Source organism: Rhea pennata, chromosome 12, assembly GCF_028389875.1.
Source record: "Rhea pennata isolate bPtePen1 chromosome 12, bPtePen1.pri, whole genome shotgun sequence".
Classification (NCBI taxonomy): Eukaryota; Metazoa; Chordata; class Aves; order Rheiformes; family Rheidae; genus Rhea; species Rhea pennata.
This window is the reverse complement of record NC_084674.1, coordinates 9709039-9732244: the sequence shown is the minus strand read 5'-3', so window position 1 is coordinate 9732244 and position 23206 is coordinate 9709039. Positions and strand designations below refer to the sequence as shown.

The following is a 23206-nucleotide window of genomic DNA, read 5'->3' as shown; positions in this document are numbered from 1 at the left end:
GACAGCAAGTAAACATTGTATCACTAGACCTTCTCTCACCAGTTGCAATAGGAAATTCACATCAGATGTCTCTCAAAAATATGTACTTGAGAAAAAAAAAAAAACTAGGTGCTGTATTACACTGAATAGCACAAAACATGCCAATATGCTAGAAACAATAAGGAACAAATGAAATCTCCAATTGACTTTCCAGTAAATCTATTTTCATTACAAACAAACTTTGCCTCTATTGCATCACTTACGCTAATTGTGTGACACTTATTATGAATAACCATGAATTCCAATCATCTCTTTTAATTATATTCCGCCATAAGAGCAAATCTTGCAATATCTTGCCCAAACTCAGTTAACTGTGTGTGTGCTGCATTCAGATAACTCTGTCAAGGACAAAAAGTCCTACATACGCACAAACTGTAACAAGAATGGCTTTGTAACTCACCTATTTCATTAGTCAGAAACTACTTAAAAGACTGAAAAAGCTGAATTTAAAAATAGTTATGTGATAACATGAGAAAAAATATCTTTTATTTCTTTATGAAGTTCTTGATAGTTAGTACCTGAAAGGTAAAAGACATTGCTATCTGCTGCTGATGTAAGAACTTAAAACCTTCTGTAATGGCAAAATTGTAAGGGCAACATACATTCCTTTACATTTCCTATCTACTACCCATTTATAGCTGTTGCACTTATTTGGGTTTACTGATGCAACAGAAAGTATTAAAATTACAGGTCCAATAACTAGTCCAATTACAATTTTTTTCTCTACTAGACTAGCAAATAATTGCTGGACTAAAAGTTTTCATTATATCTGAACAGGACTTCTACTTTTTTTTTTTTTTTTTTTTTTTTTAAGAATGCCAACTATGTGTTAACATCAAAATAAATACTTGTTTCATCTTTTATGAACCCAGCTGCATGTTCCCTGCCTTTCTTCAAAAAATAAGTGCTACCTCTTAATTTTGCTTCCTTCTATATAGCTTGGCGTCTCTCTTTTAAACATGACTAATTTTTTCCAGGTCCTTGGAGGATGCTTTTCTCACTGAACATTTATCCTAGCTATGCTAAAATATGAATGGGTAAACTCTTTTTCCAAGTGATGTCTGCCACTCCAATTGTAAAAAATCAAATTTACTTAAGTCAACTACAGTTGTAAGCTGATGTGAAAATACTAACATGCTTTACACTTTGTTAACAAGGATAAACAAAAAGGGAGGCTGTAACTAACCTAACACACAGTGAAATCATTTTGTTATGAATGTAAATTTCATGAAATAGACTCATATATCACAAACTATGCTCTTTCATATAAAACTGAATTTTAACAATATCATAAACAACAAAAAGCACAATACTGGGAAGCCAATGGGCAGGCTCTGTGAGATTTCATCTTTTACAGTAAATCAGCAACTACTAACGTTTAGATGTTCTGCATTTCTTCATGATGACAAGAAAGAGGTCTCCACACGCTACTTTAGAGGCATAGTATAAGTATACACAATACCTCACCAAAATGGTAAGAACTCCTAGACTATGTTTCAAGAACTCTTCTGCATGTCCCTGGAGCTTGCAAGGATATGTAGTTCCACTTTTAGAGGACATACATTAGTAACATGCCTTCAAAACTGTACAGAGACTGTCTCTACAATACCTAAAGCAGTGGAGAGGATTATGCATGTGTTTTTCTGATTTAAAGTCACTTACAACTTCCAAACACAACAATGATGCTGAGCACAGGAACAAAATACATTAGACTAAAACGGTATTTTTTTAGTGGATTTCAGCATATGTTAGCAATGCAGTCAAGAAATTTAATTGCACAGATCCAGCCTATTACAACACCCATACTTTCAAGCCCAATTCTGAAATCTCATCACTTTACTAATAGTGTGACTTGAGGGTCAGCTGAACACACCACTAATAACGACCTTTACAGCATTTCATAAGATGGATATTCCCATGTTTGTATCATGCACCAGGCTCCACCCTAGGGGCTACTACTTCTCTCACACGTAGCCTTAATCAAGTTTTCTAAATGCCTCATCCAATTTAGGGTATGCTATAACCTAATTCTTAGCACTGATCTACTGAATCCATACAAACAAATAATTTAGTAGGCAACTTGCTCCACTTTCAAATAAGCAAAACATACTTCTGATTTTATTGTTTCCATATATTCTTTCTTCTTAAAGCACTGTCACAAAGCATTACAATGGAATTTTTCATCCCTCTTATTATGTTAATGCAACTATGACATGCAAACAGAATAGGTAAATCCTTACCATGAAATATATTTTCTAACAGTGAGAACCTTTCAAGTGAGGTCAGATCTGAAAGGAGATGATTTTTACCAGATCAAATGATAAGAATCAGGGAGGGACAGAGCAGGCAGAGAGACAGACAGACAGACAAGCTTCTGTGCACACAGCCTTACATTTATCATCTTCAGAAGCAGCATTTCCTAATGTGTGTCAAACACCACCCTTTCGTTTGTAGACTGCAAACAGAATTACTCCAGCTCTGAGATAATTAACTGGACTTTTCATTGCTACTAAATTCAAGGGGTTTGCATATACCAAGCTGAGCACTCGTTTCTTGGCCTGTTTAAGCAGAAGCCTTTTCTCAGAAGGTAGCTTGAGAGCACACTGAAGATTATCTACTGGCTTACTGCTACACTACCGAAGGGGCAGTCCTACTCCTTTGCAATTTACTTCAACTAAAAAAATTAAGTATAGGAGTTGTTTTTCTTACTCTTATTTGTGTAAGGAAGCATTACGGATATTAATGAGTCCTACTGAAGGGACCAAGACTGCTCATATGGCGAAGAACTGTGCAACAGCTTTATTTAGAGCCTGACAGAAAAATAAACCTAAGACTTTTTTTTGAAGACAAACAGCTTCAGTCTGGGATCTCAAAAAGAATTTGCCAAATCTTGACAATACAGAAAACAAGTCAATCGCTTCTGCATTCCTGCTGAACTAGCATACTCTATATTCCTCCTCCATCTTCAAGACCGACCCATCATTTATATCTCCTCTTCTCACTCAGGAGGTCTTTTCTACACCAGGAAAGCTACCTCAATCACTCTTCCTAATACACCCTCCTCTTAGAACGTCTAGAAAACTTGGGAAGTTCAACTGAGAAGTTCACTCCTTATTGTCCTGAACAATATTATTTTGTTTTCATGCAACTCCATTACTATCTCAAGGCACATGTTTAGGTTACAAAGTCTTTACAGAAGAAAAACTATTTTTAGCTCTTTGCTTGAAGGGGAACTAAGACAGCAGGGTACTGATTCATTACTGCTCCTTCGCATCATGCTAATGCAAATTAATAACAGTAATGCATATGAAGCTTCTGTAAAAAGCACTAAGAGTACTTTCCCCCAGGGCTGGGAACATATAATATGTAGCTGTTACAATGCAGTATACATTACAATTGCAATATGCAAATGGCAGTATATATATACTGCAATGTAACTGAATTTTATTTTCTATAGCTTAGTCTTACAGCAAGTATTAACTTTTTTACACTAGAAAGTGTAAAATTCATAATTATGTAGCATAAATACATTTGTAGTATGTGCAGCATACAAGCTAACTAAATCACAACAAACAGCAGCTGCGTGACTTAAGGAAGAATAAAAACTTCAGGTACATGACAAGCACCATGATTTTCATCCAAACTTGTGACAGAATCCTGTTCTTTAGGGAGCCAGTTTACTATCAACAGAAATTGTGAGAATTATAATTAAATGAAAAATTAAACTTACTTTTAAACATTAATACCCTGCTGATAAAAAGTATTTGTTTAAACACAAATCTCGTAAGAAAAGCAGCAACTGTTTTGTAACTATACAGAACGTGTCAGTCAAGTAATTCTGATCAATTCTGGTCAATTCTGATAGCTTTTGACAAGGGAGCTCGCAGACACACAGATACACACACAAGTACAGCAAAACAGACAGTATTCTTACATTCGACGACCCTGGATCCCATCCCACTCATGTAACAGATTCAGAATAATTACATTGCAAGTTATCATGTCTTTGAAAGAACATCTGGTTCAACTAATGTTTCCTCTATTTAATAAAAAAAGGAACAAGGCATATACTGCCTCAGTGAGAAATAACGACCATTAACTTCATATAGTAATGAAGTTGCTAGAAAATATCACATGTTTTGGGTTTCTGTATGTTCTCTATTCCCGATAGTCAGATTCTTTCTGGTGGAAGAACCAGATATCTGCAGAAAAGAATACAACATACCCCAGCAAAACCCAACGTATAACAGTTAAACAGTGTTATATTTTTAAATGGAAAAAAAAGCTTTTTATAATCAATGAAAGATTAAAAAATATTGTAAAGCATTTATTCTGATTTATTTCATGCACATGCACGCACTGTTGTTGAATAGGCCACACTGTCCACCACGAATTATTATTAAATTTGCTTGATCCTGATCACTGTCAGCACATTGTTCCGAGTTAAAAGCCTGTTCTTTTTAATAACCAATAACTGTTGAAAAATGTTCAGTATGATATAGTACTGCCGTAGATATGATGTTTGTCTCTGTCATTACTTATAGCTTTCAATCAATTTACAAATGTTGCCATGTTCCTTTTGTGCTAGTCCTCCTTACGGCACCCTGAACAGAAATCCAAACATCAATACCTTGTCTGCTGAAAAAAGAGAGATTAAAAAAATGAATAATTTTATTTACAATAGAAGTTCTGGTTCCCAAATGGATTCTACTAATGTTCAAATTCATTTTTCATGTTTAACACAAGATGAAAACCAAAGCTTAGCATAACGCAGTGACAAAGGTAGTGATGAAAAAATTAGCCCATATTTACTGAAGATGTGAGCAAACCCAAGTAAAGCTATGCTGTGTAGATAGGAAAATATCAGTAAAACAGGAGGTCCTCCTCAAAGTATTTGTGGTCATACTAAAGAACAAAGAGCCCACATGAATGAGCAGATGGATTTTATTTAAAAGAAACTCTACAGTTCTGAACTAAGGAAACAGCAGGACTCTGAATGAAACAAGGGAGAAGACAACACCAGAAGCTTAGCTCATGCAGGTTACATGAGTTGATTCATCTCCTGCCTTGTGTATTTTGAGTAACATAAGCAATGCATTTGTTGGCTACAGACATAGCCCTGCACTATTCCAGCTACCGGACAGCTATCTTCTAAGACAACTATCGATATGATGAAGACAACCACAGATGATACTTCACAATCCTTCTTCACAGAGCAGCAAGTTAACAGCACAAATAGGAAATAGGAACCCCACTTTTCATAGAAAACAGTATCAGTGCATGGCTAAACTTGCTGGGATGTGTACTCCTGTACAATAACCAGCTCATAGTCTCCTCACTTCCAAGCTTACTGCTCAGACACATACAGCATACACTCTTCCCACTCAAGCGCTTAGTTCCAGATGCATCCATAACTATTACTGACACAAAATCATACCATTTCTGTACTCTTAAAAAGCTATGTCTCATTAAACAAGGCTGCATGCACTACAGGATGCCTCGCCACTCCAAAATAAGACAGATAAAGGGCAGGCAAACCCCATCTTCCCCTTAGAAATATATGCAGGAACAGAGCAAGTATGTACTCATTTCATTTTTGTTGGGAGTTGGAAGGCTTGATGTCAGACTGGTGAGGCACCTCCGAGTCTTAGTAATTTTCCCATTTGGGCGCCAGTGTGACTGGATGTCATTGTGCGGTGCACACAACCTTGCAGATGTAGCTCTCTCTCTCTCCTTTCTTTGGTTGTGACAAAAGAGGTAAATGAATTTGCTACTAGCACCAATCAAACATACATATTTTAGCTTGGGCAGTATAGATAGGAGTTTCATGCCAGATACTCCAACTCAAGATCCCAGTTAGCTCTTATTCAAGAATCTGCAATAATTACTATCTCTTCTCTCAAGGGGATCTTTATATAAACAAGTTTGTGTGCCCATGAACTAGAATGTGCTCATTAGACAAAAGTCTAATGCCAGGGAAATTGCAGCAGGAGAGAGAGCACATCTTTCTTGCTATTCTTACTCTGGGTTACTATTAGAACAGTTTGACTTTCAAGTGTCAGCCTGAATTCACAAGCCTGGCAGCTAGAAAAAAAGCAGAACAAAACAAAAACTTTAACGTGTCAACTGCATAAACATACTTTGGCATTACTCAAGTCATGAACGCTGAACTCTGCAAGACCATTTTTACTGATTTTTTTTTTAAGAGTATAACTATATTTTAAAATTATTACAGCAATTTCACAACTACTATCCTGTGTTCCTTTTCAAGATGGAATTTCAACTTTACAAGTTAATTAAAGTCACCACCTGGAGTGAGCTGGCTTTCAAACTGATTTCCTTTGTCTCTCTAATTCTCGTGCATTAAAATTTTATTTTGTACTGAAAAAACAAAAAATGAAAAGGAATGTCACAAGTGTGCTGAAGACAAGGTGGATAAATTATTGCAATAAAACAAAGAAAATAGACTTGTTACTGCCAGGCCTTAAGATGAATGTTGCCTTATACAGACATTTTAAAAGCTTACAACCGCAAATTAGCTCTGTTTTATATACTGTATCCTAGCCTTTGCATCATGATCTTTTAAATTTTTTCTTATTGTAAAGAGAGAAAAAGGGTTGGGTTTTTCTTTTTATTACCTGAACATTTATTCAACAGAGAAACAAAGACAACGTTATATATTACAACACATGAGCTATTAGAACAATGTGACACTATAAAATATGCTACAAGACTCATTATGGAATAACAAAGCTAAAACACAGCAAATGAATGTATCTGTCAAACAGTCAGCAATAACTGTGCAACTGGAGTTTATAATCTTTAATTATTTAAGAAGGAAAGAGGCTTGTAATAATCAAGTTTTATAGGCTTCCTAAATTGTTACTTCTAGAACCTCACAAAATTTAAAAGTACCACCTTTCATCTGGAAGAGCTCTTCTTTATTTAACAACAGATGCAATCGTTCACTTACCTAATTAATTGACAAAGTCATTAATCATTGTTTTAAAACATCTACACAGTGTATTTTATTAACACTCTGATCTGATATTGTCTTTACATAGCTTTGAAAATATGATAAAACTGTAAATCACACTGATTTGTATCAGATGCTTTAGGCAGGCTGCTGCAGGAACTCAGAGTTAAGTAGAACTGCTCATTTAATTGATTAAAACATAGTGGTGACATAGTAACATACATTTAAAGTTTCTTTGAAGTCTGTATGTCTTTGCTATCCATTTCTAACCAAATTATCTGACATCTGCAACAAACAACAACTGTTCAAAATTGGGATACAGAGAAGTTAATTTTATTTTGAATAACAGTATTCTAACTAAGCAATGGGAAGAGAGGGGGAGTCAATATTTCAGGAGAAAAAAATACGTTTGTAGATATAAAAGCTAATAAATTTAAAATTGTATATTAAAACTTGTAAGAAGTAACAGGAAACTACAGAACAACATGAAAGCTTTGATAAATTCAGTGATGCTAAATAAATTTTTATCACCTATTTTTACTCTCTATGTACAGGCACGGGTTTTTTCTTTCCAACATACATCCTTCCATTGCCTGATTTACTACTTACTGAAGTTTTACCATGGACACCTACAGAAATGAAATGATCAGTCTTAAATACTTATGAAAAGTTCCACCTCCACGCAATGAAATAAGCACAAGTTACAGAGCAGTAGAGTTTTGATGGGGAAATAATATGCAACACTAGAAAAGAGACTACCAAGCATATTGCATCTTGCAGAATTGAATTCCTAAGAAAATTCTAACTGACAGGATAATTTTACTTAAGACATCAGTCTTTGTCCTCAGGAAATATGCATGCTATACAGATGGTTTATTTAATCCATTCCTACTTACATTAATCAAAGCAACTTGCCCCCCTCCCCCCGTCAAAAAATAGCCTTCGTACAGGATTCTGCTGCCATTTGACAAATTGTGTACATTTAGCTCTGAGAAGTTGAAAATTTGCATAAAGAAGTTATTATGTCTAAAAATCAGTGACATTATTAAAAGGGAAACAGGATACGTTATTTAGCATAATACAAAATTTAAACACCAGCACCTCAGATACACTTTAAAATGCTTTTAGTAGCACCTGCTTGTTTATAGTCTTCCGTGGTAAAAAGGTCAATAGAAATTCACCTCTAAGGTCACAGTTGCTAAGCAACCATTTTTAAAAGTTCTGCAACACCAATCAAGCATAGTACATTCCACTGACTGGTTTCAGAACAAATCTGATTAACATCCATCCTACCTGGCCTTCAGAACACGCGGAGCGTCTCCCCCCATCCCACAGAACGCTGAACGGTCATCACGCGCTCACGACCGAGGCTCTGGTTGAAAGGATACGCCCTGGGACCACTGGCTTCAGGTTCACAAGAGCAAAGGAGAGCTCTGTCTTCAGGAAGACCACACAGGGCTTGATGAGATGCTGCCCAAATCTCAACATGACAAATGTTAATCTTCAAGATCTGAAAGAGAAGATCATGAAGATGATTAAGGGATTGACTCTTCAGACAACAGGAAAATAACAGCTAAATTGGGCAGCAGCAGGATTACTGAAATAAAGTGCCTCCTTGGCTCACCAAGCTGGTACGGCTTTCCTAAAGTGCCAAACAATTTCTCCAAAAGCATTGCTCCTTTAAAGTGATGGGGCGACTTCCTACCCGACAAAAAAATTTTGCATTCAAGCCCCTAAAGCCTTTTCTCATGATCTTGCCTGGGCTAAAAAATTCAGGACAATTTCATTTCTGCCTCTTTGTAATTTTCTCTTTATTGCATGCATTTTTGAACCCTATGCACTTGGAAAAAAACATGAATAATGTTTCACATGCATTTGTATACTTCACATTTGCCACAGTGCAAATCAATACACACAAGGATTTATGGAATAAAGAAACTACAACCTCTCCAAGAAATGCCTTAATAGAAGAAATACAAACTAAAGAAAATCTATCAGTCACTCATTTTTGGTACCTGCTTTCCAGTTTGTGCAAATGAAGTGTAAAGATCAATGGCTGTACGTAACATTTTTTCTTGCACAAAGCTCAAAACGTCCACTTTCATTCACTAATATACCCTCCTCTTAAAGGGAGGATGAAAATCCTTCTTAAATGACTCAGGTACAACCCTAATAGACTCTATTTTAGGTCTTTAAGCCCTAGAGTATTTAATGTATTTAATTCAATCAGAAATATCCAAGACACTGCAGGGCAAAATACAAAGTAATCACGCATATTACATGACAATACTTCAGACACGTCCAAAGCACTACAATATTATTACCTTGTTTGAACCAAGTGATTAATCATAAAATTCAGTTTCCTAAGATGCTTCAGTTGGGGAAAGACACTATTAGAATCCTGTGGGGTTTTTCACTGCAATCCTTTACTTGCAAGTAAAACACATTCACTAAAACCCAACCCACTGGACACAACAACCTTCCAGCTCTTCGGTATGTATTTTTTTGCTTGGATCTTGATCAAAAAGATCTCTATTAGTCTCCCTCTTCCAAAAGTACATAGAACCATATTTTCTAAATGCACACATTTTGGAAGCGTCTTTGGGAAGTGAAATGTACTTGTTCTTTGGAAGGAAGTTCTGACTGTTTCAGTTATCTGACTCCATAAAACAAACTAACCACATTAAGTGAAGGATAGCAGATGCATCTGGTCAGGCATTACAACAGAAAAAACACCTATAAAAACTAACTGTTCAAATGGCTACATATTCACGTAATATATATTCTCTAGCAAATCCAAAGCAGGCACCATGACTGATCTTGCAAATTGTTATCCCACAGATGAGAGGAAAGGCCTGAAGAGACTATGAAAGAGTGGGAAGTGAGCCATTCCTACTTTGAAGATCTGAAAAGGTTCTAAAATAAATGCATATATATTTGGCACTGTTTTTTTTTCCTAAAAAATTACTAAAGATTAAGTGTCTGAGAAGACATGTCCCACACTACTCATTAAATGTGAAACTCGACAGGATGCAAAATTAGTCTCTTTAGCTACTAGAAGAATCACTTCCCAGAGGAACACCTGCTTTATCTTGTGCTGATGTCTGAAAAAAATAATTGTTATGGACTTCAAAAAGCCATTCCCATTTCTCTCAAGCAGCCAATCAGCAACCCCTATGGGAGGGTTCTCATTCTGGTTAATTCATCAGAATGTTTTTATATGATATGAGAAAGAGACACAGTTCTCTATTCAGTGAAGGAAACATTCCTGACAAAAGCCCAAAACATGTGGAATAACCAGTACTGCCGTCTGGTGATTAAACTGTAAGACAGTAGCTTCAGTGGGGCTTCAGTCTCTCCTGCCTTTGCACCTAACAAAAGCATGGACAGAAATAAAAATACTATCAATCTTTTTTCTCTACCTTTCAGACTGCTGCTAACTAAAACCACTGTCCAGAAGATACGGATTACACCTACCACACAGTGCCAAAATTTTAGAACATAGATGCTGATTTTAAAATCTAACACTTCTGAAAGAAATTTGAGGCAGAGAACCTGATATTTAGACAATGCACCAGGAAAAGTCCTATGGTGCTGCCATAGCCAAAACTAATAAACAATTTCAGCATAAGGTTGATGACATTGGAAATAAAGTCTAGATCTCATGCTTCAACAACTGAGGCTCCAGGGAAGACAAAAACTCATGACATGGTGCATTTATATTCTAATTATGTACCTGAATTACTAGGGCCCTTAGCTCCTATGGGTCTTGCCAGTCTAACCGTGACTCTGAAACTCACTGTTAAAAATAATCAGATTCCTCTCTGAAATGTATACTGTGAAATCCTTCAATCCTTCAAGTGAAATCCTTCAAGTTGCAGAACAAAACAAATTCTGAGAAATACGAGAGCTAAAGTTAGCCTCGTGTTAAAGGCTTCAAGGTTCATATCAATACTGAGCAATAGCCTCCCCCAAGGTAAGTTTTGCACAAATCAAAACATTACTACAGTTAGTGTATTTAGAATTGGTGAAGAACAAAGCAATCTTGATAAACAATACAAAAATGTATGTATTATTTGAGCAAGAAAATCAACATGAAGATGTCTTCTTCTACCTTTACTATTATACTAACCCTCTCTCACACACAAAACATGCCACACTTTCCTCTCCACTGTTAATTCTGAGGACTTGGGATCTCATTTAGATTTAATAGTGGACTAGTAAAAAATGCCCTTAGGACCTTCATTGCAAGAGATGTTAAATTCATAAGGAGTCCTCAGTGTTCAACATCTCAGGGTAGAAAGAACTAGTATCATGAACTGGTGGGTAGGAAGTACCGGAATGACAGAACAGAGCTCAAAGTCCAAGCAGGAAATTCTGTTTTGACTTGAACTAGAAGAAAGGATTGCAGGCAGTACGTACTGATCCAGCAGCTAACTTGTGCTAAGAAGGGAAGCAGTAGAATTCCCTTCCTCCCACCCCTGCCCAAGAAGCTCATTCACAACTGGAGAACATGGTCACTACTCTACAAATCTCTACATAACCGTAAGCATCCCATCCAGACTGCACTGACTCTGTTATGTTTAAAATTCACAGTAACACTGTAAAGGAGAAGGGTCTCCTCAGAACCTTCACCATCAGTTACACCTTGTCAGATCAGCGGAATGCTGTAATTAAAATCTACTCTAACCTCTGTTAGACAAAAATTATATCCAACAGACATACCAAAAACAATGCCAAACATCACACACTGTCCTTCTAGAGAGATTTCTTTAGAAGTTCTTTGTCTAGTGGGCTCATATCCAACTTAAATACACTTAATATATTTGCTGAAATGAACATATGCAGCATTACTAGCTGTAGAATTTGGGTCACTGCTGCTTTATATCTAATATATGACAGGTATTTTCAATACCCGTCACAATATTTCAATACCCATCAAACGATTAAAAACAATAAAATGCATTTTCAGAAAATACTAGGTGGATTCATTTGTACAATCAGTGGGTTATAGAATTGTTCAGATTGACTACACCATGTTTTCGTGATTCCCCTATCACATGCATCTTTACTTATTTCGCTGTCATTTTGTTAAAAAGAACCAAGGAAGAACTAGCACAGCTAGACTAAGATGAAGTAGCAGCCTCACAACTCCCCAAGCAAGTGTCTGGAAAGCCACATTGAAGCTTCACTGGGAACTAAGATCTGAAATCATTATTAGAACATTTTGAAATTTCACGGATAAAAAAAATCAACACATGTAAAGCTCTTACATTTCAAACAAGTGTACAGGTTGTATTGGTTGCACTATGCAATACTGCAGACTTCCCATTGTCATCCTCTCCAATCATGAAATGGCATTATAGGATTTTTTGTCATAAACAATTGTTCATTTCCTATCACATATTACTTGAACTGTTTCCTGTGCTAGTGATTTTCTGCATTCTTCTGCAAAGCATGATCCAGTATTCTGTGCACAGAACCAATAAAAACAATTAAAAAAATTAGGGAAATGAGTAATGGGTACAACTGAAAAAAAAATCAGTGGCTGCGCAGCATCACACAAGCAGCAAAGCTGTAGTGCCAGCATGCAGTGAGGCAGGAAACTGCTACCAGCCTACTAGATTTTCAGTAATCTGAATTCTACCTGCTTATTGTTTCAAAGACCTGTAAACAAGTAGAAATCTATACAGTACAGCTATATGTACGCAGGTCATGAGAAGCAAACACTGTGTGCACAAGGTTTCCCACCTAACTGATCTCACTAAATTTGTTCCTCAGGGGATTACAATTCTTCACATAATGAGGAGGTCAGTGCCTGCTAAAAAAAGAATCTAATTGGTTAAAGATGTTTTTCTTTAATGATAGTAGTCTTTCTAATCTCAGTAATACGGAGGACATTTACATAGTAATGCTAGAAAAGGAAAGAAATTCATTTTTGATAACAGAAAATTTCAGCTCTGTTTAACACAGTCTGTTCTGACTATTCAGATAAAAAGTGTATTTACTCATCTTCATTTGCATATATACATTACATTGCCTATTTCATCTGCCTCATTTTCCTAATTAAATTTCCTTCAAGCTGTGCTCCTCCAGTTGTAGGTGAGGAATATAGTATTAAAGGCTAGCATAGCAAATACAATAATTTTACAGCAACAACAGATCTCATATCTGTATCATTTGCACTAGAAAGAAACTTACATCGGCATTTTACATTACACTCCAAAACCAAAGTATGCTAAAACTAAGAAAAATATTAAGATATGCAGAAATATTTTCAGATATAGTTAGTAAATTTTCAATAATATGCACATTGCATTTGTCTACCTTACAAAAATGTTACTCATACATCTAATACACTTCTGAGAAAAAAAAATCTCAAGAGTAGTCTCCATCCTCTAGCGTTTTGACAGGGAGAGGGAGCAGGTTGTTTTTTTTCATTTTAAGAATTGAGCCTGTATTTGTTTCAAATACATGTGGGGAAGTCTGAACACAAATGAATCTCACCTAAAGTTAGGCCCCTAAGATATTAAGTTAGGTATATGCTTGTTACAAGTCATCTGCATAGGCAGAGACAGGCTAGAATACCTCTGCAAACCACTTTCTCTGTATTGACCATCGGGAGTGACCGTACGCTCTCCACTGATGTTTTAGGGTGCCTTTCTGTCTCAATAGACTCAACAGACACCTTAACGTCTAACTGAGATGATGCTAGAACTCCACAACGCCCTTTCATTCTACTGTACAACTGCTTGTCCTTGACTACTAGGCATTGAGATCACCACCACCCAGGAACTAAGCTTTAGGCTACTGCTAAGCAATCACTCAGGCACCATTTTAGGGAAATTGTGCATCAGTTTACAATGACAGAACACAAGATTCTGCAAACCAGGCCACTAACTTAAAATGTGTAAATAAAAGCCATCTATGCTAATGTGAATAAATATTCCTCAGACCATTTCTCAAGTATTTTTTTTAAGTTTGCCACTTAATACTATTAATGTCACCTACTCATTAATCCTGAAACTGCTCCTCACTTTCACTGGAAAAGCAAATAAAATGTATATGGGAAAAATTAAAATAATAGTTCAGAAATTTTTCTTCATCTATTGAAGTGTTACCAAAAAAAGAAAAAAAAAGGCTTTTTTAATTCAACAACACAGACTTGTGCCACACACCACAGATAAAGGAACCAAGCAACTCTCCAGTAAATTAGGTTTATGGCTAACTTCGGATTTTTCTGTGGCATTTTTCTTTATCTAGTGTTGCCCTTTAGCCTACAAAACCATTTCCTTAAATGCATCCTTAACAACACTAGTGAAAATAAAGCATTTTATTTTTAAAAAAACTCTGTTTTCTTACCAGAGCTTTCCCCCTAGAGTGGTTTAATCTCACAGTATCTTCCACTCCCACCCTTCCATAAGACTTTATTATTTTGAGTTCTTCCAATTTCAGAATAAGGTTGTTTTATGTCCATTTTATACCAGAAAATAACCATGAACTGAATACTCAGTAATACTCTAGACAGTATCTTTTAAATAGAACCCCATTTCAAGGCTCTAGTGCATAGAACTATTGTTTTAGAACTTCACGATTGTCTCTTCGTTTCCATAACTGATTTTTTTCCTCATATTAGGGAAATATTTCCTAATACTTCCTCATATGTTTCCTCCTCCATCATCACCTAAGAGGAGAAAATGGAACTCAAAAAAAGGCTGAGAATTAATAAATTCTCAAAATCCAAATACCGGATCTGTGATTTTAAAGGTAGACGTCTTGTGAAATGTGATATAGTATGTTCACCTGCTTTTTGATTTCTACTGAAAGAACAAAATATATATAAACATGTATATACAATAAAATAAATGGTGTTCCCAAATCTTTCCTCAGTGTTAATCTCCTAGCAAAAAAACATTGTATTTCAGATGCTCTGTTTAATAATATGCATCCACAACAGCTATCCTGATGCACAGAGAAATCAGTTTGGCTTTTGGTTTTGCCTCTGCAAGTTAAATTCTGATGAACGAGACCTTTAGTACTGTAATAACTGTCGTGAGTAATGGAACAGTCAATGGTTTTTATTAAGAACGAACACTGAATTATGTACTACCAACACTAAGATCTAGTGAAAGTATATTTTTATCAGGGAAAAATATTAATATCAATCATGCCTCTTTCTAAAGCAGAAAAAGGAAAGGCAGAAATGCAAAAACTTAAGAAAATGCTATAAAGTAGCATGCAGTAACTGCCAAAAATTATACTGTGAAAATCCATTTTTCTAGTGACTACATAGGGCTATGTTGCACACTAAAGGAACAGTAAGATCGTGACATTTCTCAAGATAGACAAGTGTCTACCATGGTGAACACAGAGATGGAGGAGGAAGCCTGCTACAGAGAATAGCATGCTGCACATTGAAACAGGGAGCTCAAGCTCGTTTCTTTGGAGGCCACAAACTAAGAGAGCTGGCAGGACAGAACAACTGGGAATGTTCTTTCATTATATCCTCAGTAGATAAAGATAGCTTTGAAAATGTGGAGAGAAGTAAAAGGTGTCATGTTTTACCATTCCTACTAACTACTTACAAAGCACTGCATAAAGTCTCTTTTTACCTTTCAGAAATACATACCAAGACTTAAGCTTTATCTTGAAGCGGCTTACTATCTCCTTTGAGCGAATGCAATCTGTAGCATTAGGCAAAAGAAATGGGGCAAATACAGTTGCAGAAGACAAGCTGCAGAGAGGGTAAGTGAAAAGAATCAAGTGAAAAGCCCATTGGGAGGAAGAGAAATGGCTCTTCCAGAATTTCCATAATGTTATTAAAAAAAGCACAATCAGAGAGGGAGAATGAGTTAAGAGGTGAGCTACAGCAAAAAGATGATCCACACAACTCAGGGCTGACACCAAATATAGCAGGATTATAAAAATCCAGACAAAAATAAGTGTCCAATGAGCAAGGCATGTTGTATGATAAGTTTCCAGAAACAACACAAGATTTTTAACTTGAAACATCCTGTTATCTGACATAATGCAGATCCAGGGCTGGGCAAAGTCCCCAATGTAAGGTACACTATGTCAAAATGACCAGTTATAGTTACTTTTGCCTTCATTGAGAGCACTACAAAGTCATCATCATTCTCAACAACATCATTTTTTAAACCAAAGACACAGTATTATGGCTTTAACTGTACAGTGTTTTTGAAGATTCAACAAAACCAGCAGGAAACAGGATGATGCATCGTTGTGACTTATAATAGCTTAGCTACTGAGAAGCCTGTTGCATCACATTACATCACTGCTCAATTCAGTACACACTTCACAGACTGATCTGCTGCCTTCAATTCTTTAAAGCAGAACTGAACCGATACTCGCTATGTGGTACTGACCACCAGAGAAATTGAAATATGCAAAAGTTTTCATCTTCTTCAGGTGGAATTATTTTAGCTAGATGGCTGCAAGTCAAAGTCAGTCCAGCCACACCAGGAAGCAGAGGGTAGGGAAGGGACAGGAAAAATGAAACAGCTTTAACTTCTGAAAACACACAAAGAATGAAGCCACACATATACAATAATACTTGATCATATTTTGCCTGTGTTAAGAAAAGTAAAAAGTGAACAGCAAGAACAAGCCTGCAATAAGATTTATCATTCAATTCTGAATGCAACATATTAACATCAGACTGTGGTTTTGCCTAACAATATGAATTTGCTTACTTGGAGCAATTCTTGCAATACTCAAGCATTCTATACTGGTGAATTAATACAAGCATTCAGAGGAAAGTGCAGACACTATACTATACCTAACAATTCCTAAACCATAGGGATTAAGAGAGTTGCTTAGTGAAAATTTACTGTCAGATCTACATTTATATATAGCTAATAATACTAGATAGAGAGTTGTTTACATCTATATACAGTGCATTTATGTGTAAAGCTACATATTTGGATAAGACACCCTTGTAAGCTTGCATTTTACTTCCTTATATAGGTACACATACTCCAAAATAAAACTATGTATGAAACGTTCTATGGGCACCAGAATTAATAAAGCCTTGTTTCAAAGGATTTACGTCCCCGTCTTTTCTACTCCTTCTGTTCTCCCCACAAGAATAAGAGTCCTCCCCCAAGGCCCTAAGAGCATCCTGTTAGCTACCTGACAGCAGTGCTGTGATTAACTCAGGGTTCTGGAAGTAATGAGTGTCCAGCCCAGAGATACATGCTGGCTGCTGCCAAACAACTTGTATTACAGTTGGGAGGAAAAAGGTGCTCCCATCTTGATAGCAGAATCAAGGCTACTGTATAAAAACAGACTGTAATAACTGTACAACCTAATTGTATAATGGTAAATGTAAATATCTAAATATTGTAATATACAATAAAAGATGAAGTGCTGTTGTTCCAATCCTGCAACTGTTAAAAAAGTTACACAATAGCCATAGCCAAAATGCAAGTATATGTGATGATTTACTATTTCTGCTTCATTTAAACTAACAGGACTGCAAACTGCTTGCCAACAATGATGCAAAGAGCATAGAGAAAATAGCTGTAAATGCTCAAAATGGCTTGCACATCTTAAAATATATATATAGACAATACTCTACTGAATTATTATGAATAAAAACGATGATGAATAAAGAAATTGGTCTGAAATAAAATGGCTTCTCTAGCGTTTTAGTTTTCCTTCTCTGCATGTATTTTCTCTATAACTTTATACAAGTCTGATTCTCTCTGTGCTGCACTGTACGTTCTGAAAAGGACAAATAACATTCCCACTTTCTGGCCATTTCTCTGTCAAATCGTAAGAAACCTATGGCAGGAAACATTTCCTTTTGTGTTTATGAACAGAACGCCATGAGATACTCAGTCGGTTAAAAAAGAAAAGTCTCAATTCTTGCCTGTTTGCAAGTCAACCAAAAGAATAAGCACCTAAGAATAAAAAACACAATGCAAGCTGCCATATTCCCATTACTTTGGTCTGTTACCAAAAAATTGTATTTGATTTGAATCCTTTTGATATCTATATCATACATATACCATAGATATGCAGATACATATGCCTATAGAACCACTGGTAACATATGAAAAATAATGTCCTCAGAAATACTGCGTGATAACCATTATAGGCCTGAAGTACTTAATATCCCCTACTAAACTTTTGAAGATTCCTCAAAAGTCATTCCTTGTTTTTCAGATTAAGAATATTTGTTACATAGGAAATAGAATATTCTGAGGTACTTTGCAAGTTTTCCAGTATGCCTCAATAATGTCCTTATTAATGTTATGAAACATGTAAAATTACATGTTTAATTCCCTTTTGAAGCTAAATAAACTCAGCTTTTGAACTAAGTTAATAAAATTCTGAAAGGCTTAGAACAGATACTTTGGCCATAAACTCATCTGTATTTCAACACCAACTGTATCAGAGGTATCTTATTTTCAAAGTCATTAATTTTTGTCAGGTTTATCAGTGGCATTATTTAAGCTTGAAGAATCTGGTGAGAAAGGTAAAATCTGCATTTAGAGGAGTGCATTTTTCCTTTTTCATCACAGTAACTTTCCAACATTATATAGTCTAGTGGGACTGTGCTAATTAGCACATCTTAAACACCCAGAAATGTTCAAGCTATACAACCGTACATATTACTTTTGCTATGAAAAAAATTTATTTAGAATTCATCATTTCATTCTGAAATTTGTCACATACTGTATACATCGTATTTATAACAGTGTAATGTCTAAAATATTTATATATTAAAATGATTAAATACTTACACTTAAAAAAAATGTCCTGGAAGCTTTTTTCCATAAAAATGTTAATGTTTTAACTTTTGTCCCTGTTATGGACAATTTCTTAGCAGATGTAAACATTGTACTCTTGAGTAGGATGCATGACTAGTGCCACTTGCTGCTCCTGGGATCTAGCAGACCCAAATTCTTAAGAATCTTGCACAGACATTGTCTGCCTACCTGCTGTAACAAATTCTTACCAACAGATTCCTTTGCAATGCTTTAACTTCCCTGATAGGCGAAATAAGATTTATTGCAAGCTGAAAACAAAGAAACTAACAGTTTCTCTGTACTATCAGTGCAAGTATGCTTATACTGGAAGTCACACGTTACCTCCCTTTACTCTTCTCATTGAAGAAAACACTTGGAATCTTTCAAGTAATAAAGAACAGTGGTGTAGTTTGAAAGATAACGGAGGGTAATTTTTTTCTTTTTTAATTCTTCACCACAATTGGGGTCTTATTCATACTCAGTTTTACACCAGTTGGTAAGGAACAAAAACAGTAAGATATACAGAAAGCTTGATTTACAATGAAGTAGTAATAGGCTTCAAACAGGTAAAAACATCTTGTAGGAAGGGAAAACAGCATTCGTTTATCATCACATGTCATCACACATTATCATCGCAATAAACAGATTTAACATAATGGACTTGAACACTTGAACTGCAGCTGGGAGATTTAGGTAAGATGTTACCAAAAAAATTCCAGTCTAGCACAAACTCTTGGAATAAATTGAAAAGTGGTGGTACAAGGACACACTTCATCTCCAAGAACAGGCTTGACAAGCATTAAGATCTTCACACGCATAGACAGCTGGAGGTAACTGGATGAACATAACTGCTGGAGTTCTCCTTTTCTTCCATTTCTACTATATTCATAATTCAGCATCACATTAGTGAGCGTGAAGTCCTATATTTGACAATATACGTTTGTTTCCCAATCAGATTTACAGAAAACTGAATATTAAGTTCTCAACTGTAAAAACTATTAATTCTAAGTTTCAACAGTATCTTCTCCCTTCCCGTCAAAGCAGCATTAAAGCATGATGGGAAGCTATTCAAAGTTTACGTTGTTATTGGTTAGATCATTTTGAACACAATAATATAACTGAATTTGGGCAGCCTTATAGCTTCCAGGAGACACTGCATATCTGACAGCTGAACTACCAACTTTACTAAAATAATATAAAAATAATTTTATTTACTGAATATGACCCCTTTCATAAGATAAGATTTTTTCAGCTAAGAAGAAAGGTCCCACAGCTCCTGTTCCTGCCATCTCATACCAATAGCACTGGACAGAACAGTTCAGTCCAGTAAACAGTTACTTCCTTTGCATGAAAAACACACAGGATTCAAACTTCTCAGTTATAACATTCAAAACAGTTAAAACACATTTAAAAAAACCCACAATTGTTAATTACATTCTGAAAAAGAATCTATAATCTGATTTCCTCCGAAGATGCAACGAACTGATTATTTGTAAAAGTTTGCGAAGAACTGTGGACAGGCTCAGAAGTATAATAAAGTCAAAATCTAAGATGCTAGGTGAATTTTCTGTTTCCAGGTATGCAGTAATAGTACAGCTTTTTATTTTAAAGGACAAGCTAAACATTTGCACACAAACATGCAGCTCTGCTAAGGCTAGACAGGACTGGAGAGAAAAAAAGGCATCGTCAATAAAAGGCAATAAAACACAACTGAAAAAAAGATTTAGTGCACAAAGAAAGGCTTCAGGGCCATTGGCTAATCTCACCTAAGCAAAAGTCTGCACATCCAAATAGCAGTAGGGTTTTGAATCTGCAAGGGAGAGAAGTCCTGCTTTAACACTTCAAGAATACTAAAAACTACCACAAAAAAAAGTTTAACCTGCTTTCACCCTTCTCTTATAAACACATTGAATTTCACTTGGTTTAAGAGGAGCAGACAAATAGAGTGCAGACTTCAGCAATAAGACCTGATAAATTCCCCTCTCTTTCCCCACTAAAAAAGCCAAATTGCATTGCGTGAAGTCAAGACAAGTTTCACCAGTGCATTTACTGGACACAGGCCTCAATGCATGGTTATGAAAGAAGGGCTGATGCAGCGTTCACCCGGTTCAGCCTAAGCTTTTGTCTGGAATATAGCCAAGGACAGAATTAAGCCAAGTATCAATTTATTTTTCATGTGTTCTAGAAAACACTCCAAGCATGAGATCTCTCTGAATGCATCCCTCCTCCCATATTCAACTGTCTAGGGGATGCACTGATGTAATAAAATTGAAATTCAAACATTCAAACTGAAATAATGGAACAGAATCATTTCAGCTCAACACCGTAATGCTAGAGTAAGCCTTATGTAGAAGAGGCTGGTGAGTACTACACTACTTGCTTAAATGGTGATGACTCTTTGATCAGTGCATTCACCAAGCACTATTACACTTATGTAAATTCACCTTACATTACTTTATGAGTTTCCTTTTCCACTATAGACAGGAGCTCTTCGCAGATTAACCACTAAAATGCCTCACAGTTTTCTAGTATCAATTATCTTTTCAGAATGAAGGCCTGTACAACAACTCCAGCATTTTCTCCTTTGGCTCATTTTCACAAGCAACAGAAGGCAAAGCTAGTCTTGTCAATATTCAAAGAGCCTTGCTTTTTGAGGCAAAGCTTCAAAAATACAGATATAGTGAGGTATTTTCTACACTGTAATATTGTGCAGTGAAAATCCAGACAAGTCAGAACCAGAGAGGAAGACACTGTGCCGAATAGTCTAAACTTAATTTGCATTTCAAATTGCTGGGCTTCATTTTCTTTGGTAAAAGCTTAAAGAACGCTAAAAACATTACTGTAAACATCAGGAAAGTTCTAAGAATGGCAGATATTGCCACAAGTGTGTAACTACAATGGTCTTATAGGCATATCACAGCATCTACTAATTGGAAAATATAACAGTAGCATAGATACACCATTTTCCAGATTCTTTTTTTCCTTTACAGTTCCTAAATAACCCGAAAAATCCACATTTCAAACTATTTGTAACTACCTTAAGGTTCCTGAATTTGTTCCATTTTCTTCTTGGTAATACTCTCAACGATTACGCCTGAACCACACTCGCTGTACAGAATTCCATGAGTCACGTAAGCCATAAACCAAATAATTTTGAATGGTTTTGCTGCATTTCCAGCTTCCTTTTCAGCTCTGAATCACTTCAGGCGTCAACAAAAATGTTTTAGTGTTACTCCTTTTAACTTCTCAAGATTAAAAACAAAAAAAAAAATTCTGGTCACACAGTGATTTGGAATAGCTAAGACAGTATTATGTTCTTATTTGTCAGTAAAGCTGATAACAATTTAAACAAGAATTGGGTGCCAGCTGACTGTTCTGCAACTAATTCTGGAACAAATTTCTGTATAATCTACTGAAAGTACTTTGGAGTTTCTTGCCAGCAAGGCTTTCTAATAAGATATTTATGAGTAATTGGAAATCTATAGACATGATTAAATCTTAATATACAATCTGCAAGACAAAAGGTTTAGGCTGACACAGAGCAAGCTGGCAGAGAACTAAGATGGAGATCCCTCTGTAGGCGCAAGAACTCAGCTTGCATTTCTCAAAGCCGAAGCTCTGATACATCTATGAGCTCCTCAGACTGCACTAGTTTCCACGGGACAGCTGCCTCATAAACAGACTGCCAGCACAGTAACACAGCCCTCTATTTGTAGCCCAATGTGGGTATCAGTATCAAATATTTTACAGGAAGTGTGCATAAATTAGTTATTTTCAATGAAAATGATGGACTAAGCATCATTGTACCTTTTAAAATAATGGATTTAATTTGCCCTGCCTTTACTATTTAAAAGATCATTCAAATGATCCATATGTGCTACACAAACTACCCTACAGTTACTTCTACTGAGTCAATTAAAGTTCTCACTACTATCCGTTTTTTTCCAGCAGCATAAGTTGTTCTGTAAGTAATGCTACGGTAACGCCATAACACTGTGGGAGTAGCTGATTCAAAGCAGCCTAGAAATGGCTGCAGCTGTAAGTACAAGAGCCTTTGACTAGAACTCCTGAAAAATTAATTCTCTCTCATTGTTACAAGGTATTTACTGGCTTAGAAAATCGTGTTTCATAGCCAGGACAAAACCTTCCATATGTAGAGCAGCTTTCCAGTTCTTTGAAACCTATGCATTTGGCACAATATGAGAAAGTGCAGCCTAACAACGAGCTAGACCTCGGCTATTAGTAAGAAGGTATTTACAAAAACTGCTTCTACAAATAGCTAGGCAATTACGATGTAGATAGCCACTACTCTGATGGGTAAACCCCACACTGAACAAAGTTTTATTTCCCTAATTGCTGTCAGCTAAAATTTCAAAGCTCCTTAGAGGAACATTCAAAAATACCCACCTTATAG

The 23206-nt window shown here is 36.0% G+C and overlaps 1 protein-coding gene across 2 annotated transcripts in view; it reads right to left on the bottom strand.

The window, feature by feature from the left end:
• FHIT (fragile histidine triad diadenosine triphosphatase) overlaps positions 1 to 23206 on the bottom strand; it is a 592682-nt gene that overhangs the window by 401634 nt on the left and 167842 nt on the right. For both annotated transcript variants that reach the window (XM_062585616.1, XM_062585617.1), the window contains exon 3: positions 8404 to 8525. In XM_062585616.1, coding sequence (XP_062441600.1) covers positions 8404 to 8503 — 100 coding nt within the window. In that variant the 5' untranslated portion in view covers positions 8504 to 8525. The remainder of the gene's footprint in view (positions 1 to 8403; positions 8526 to 23206) is intronic.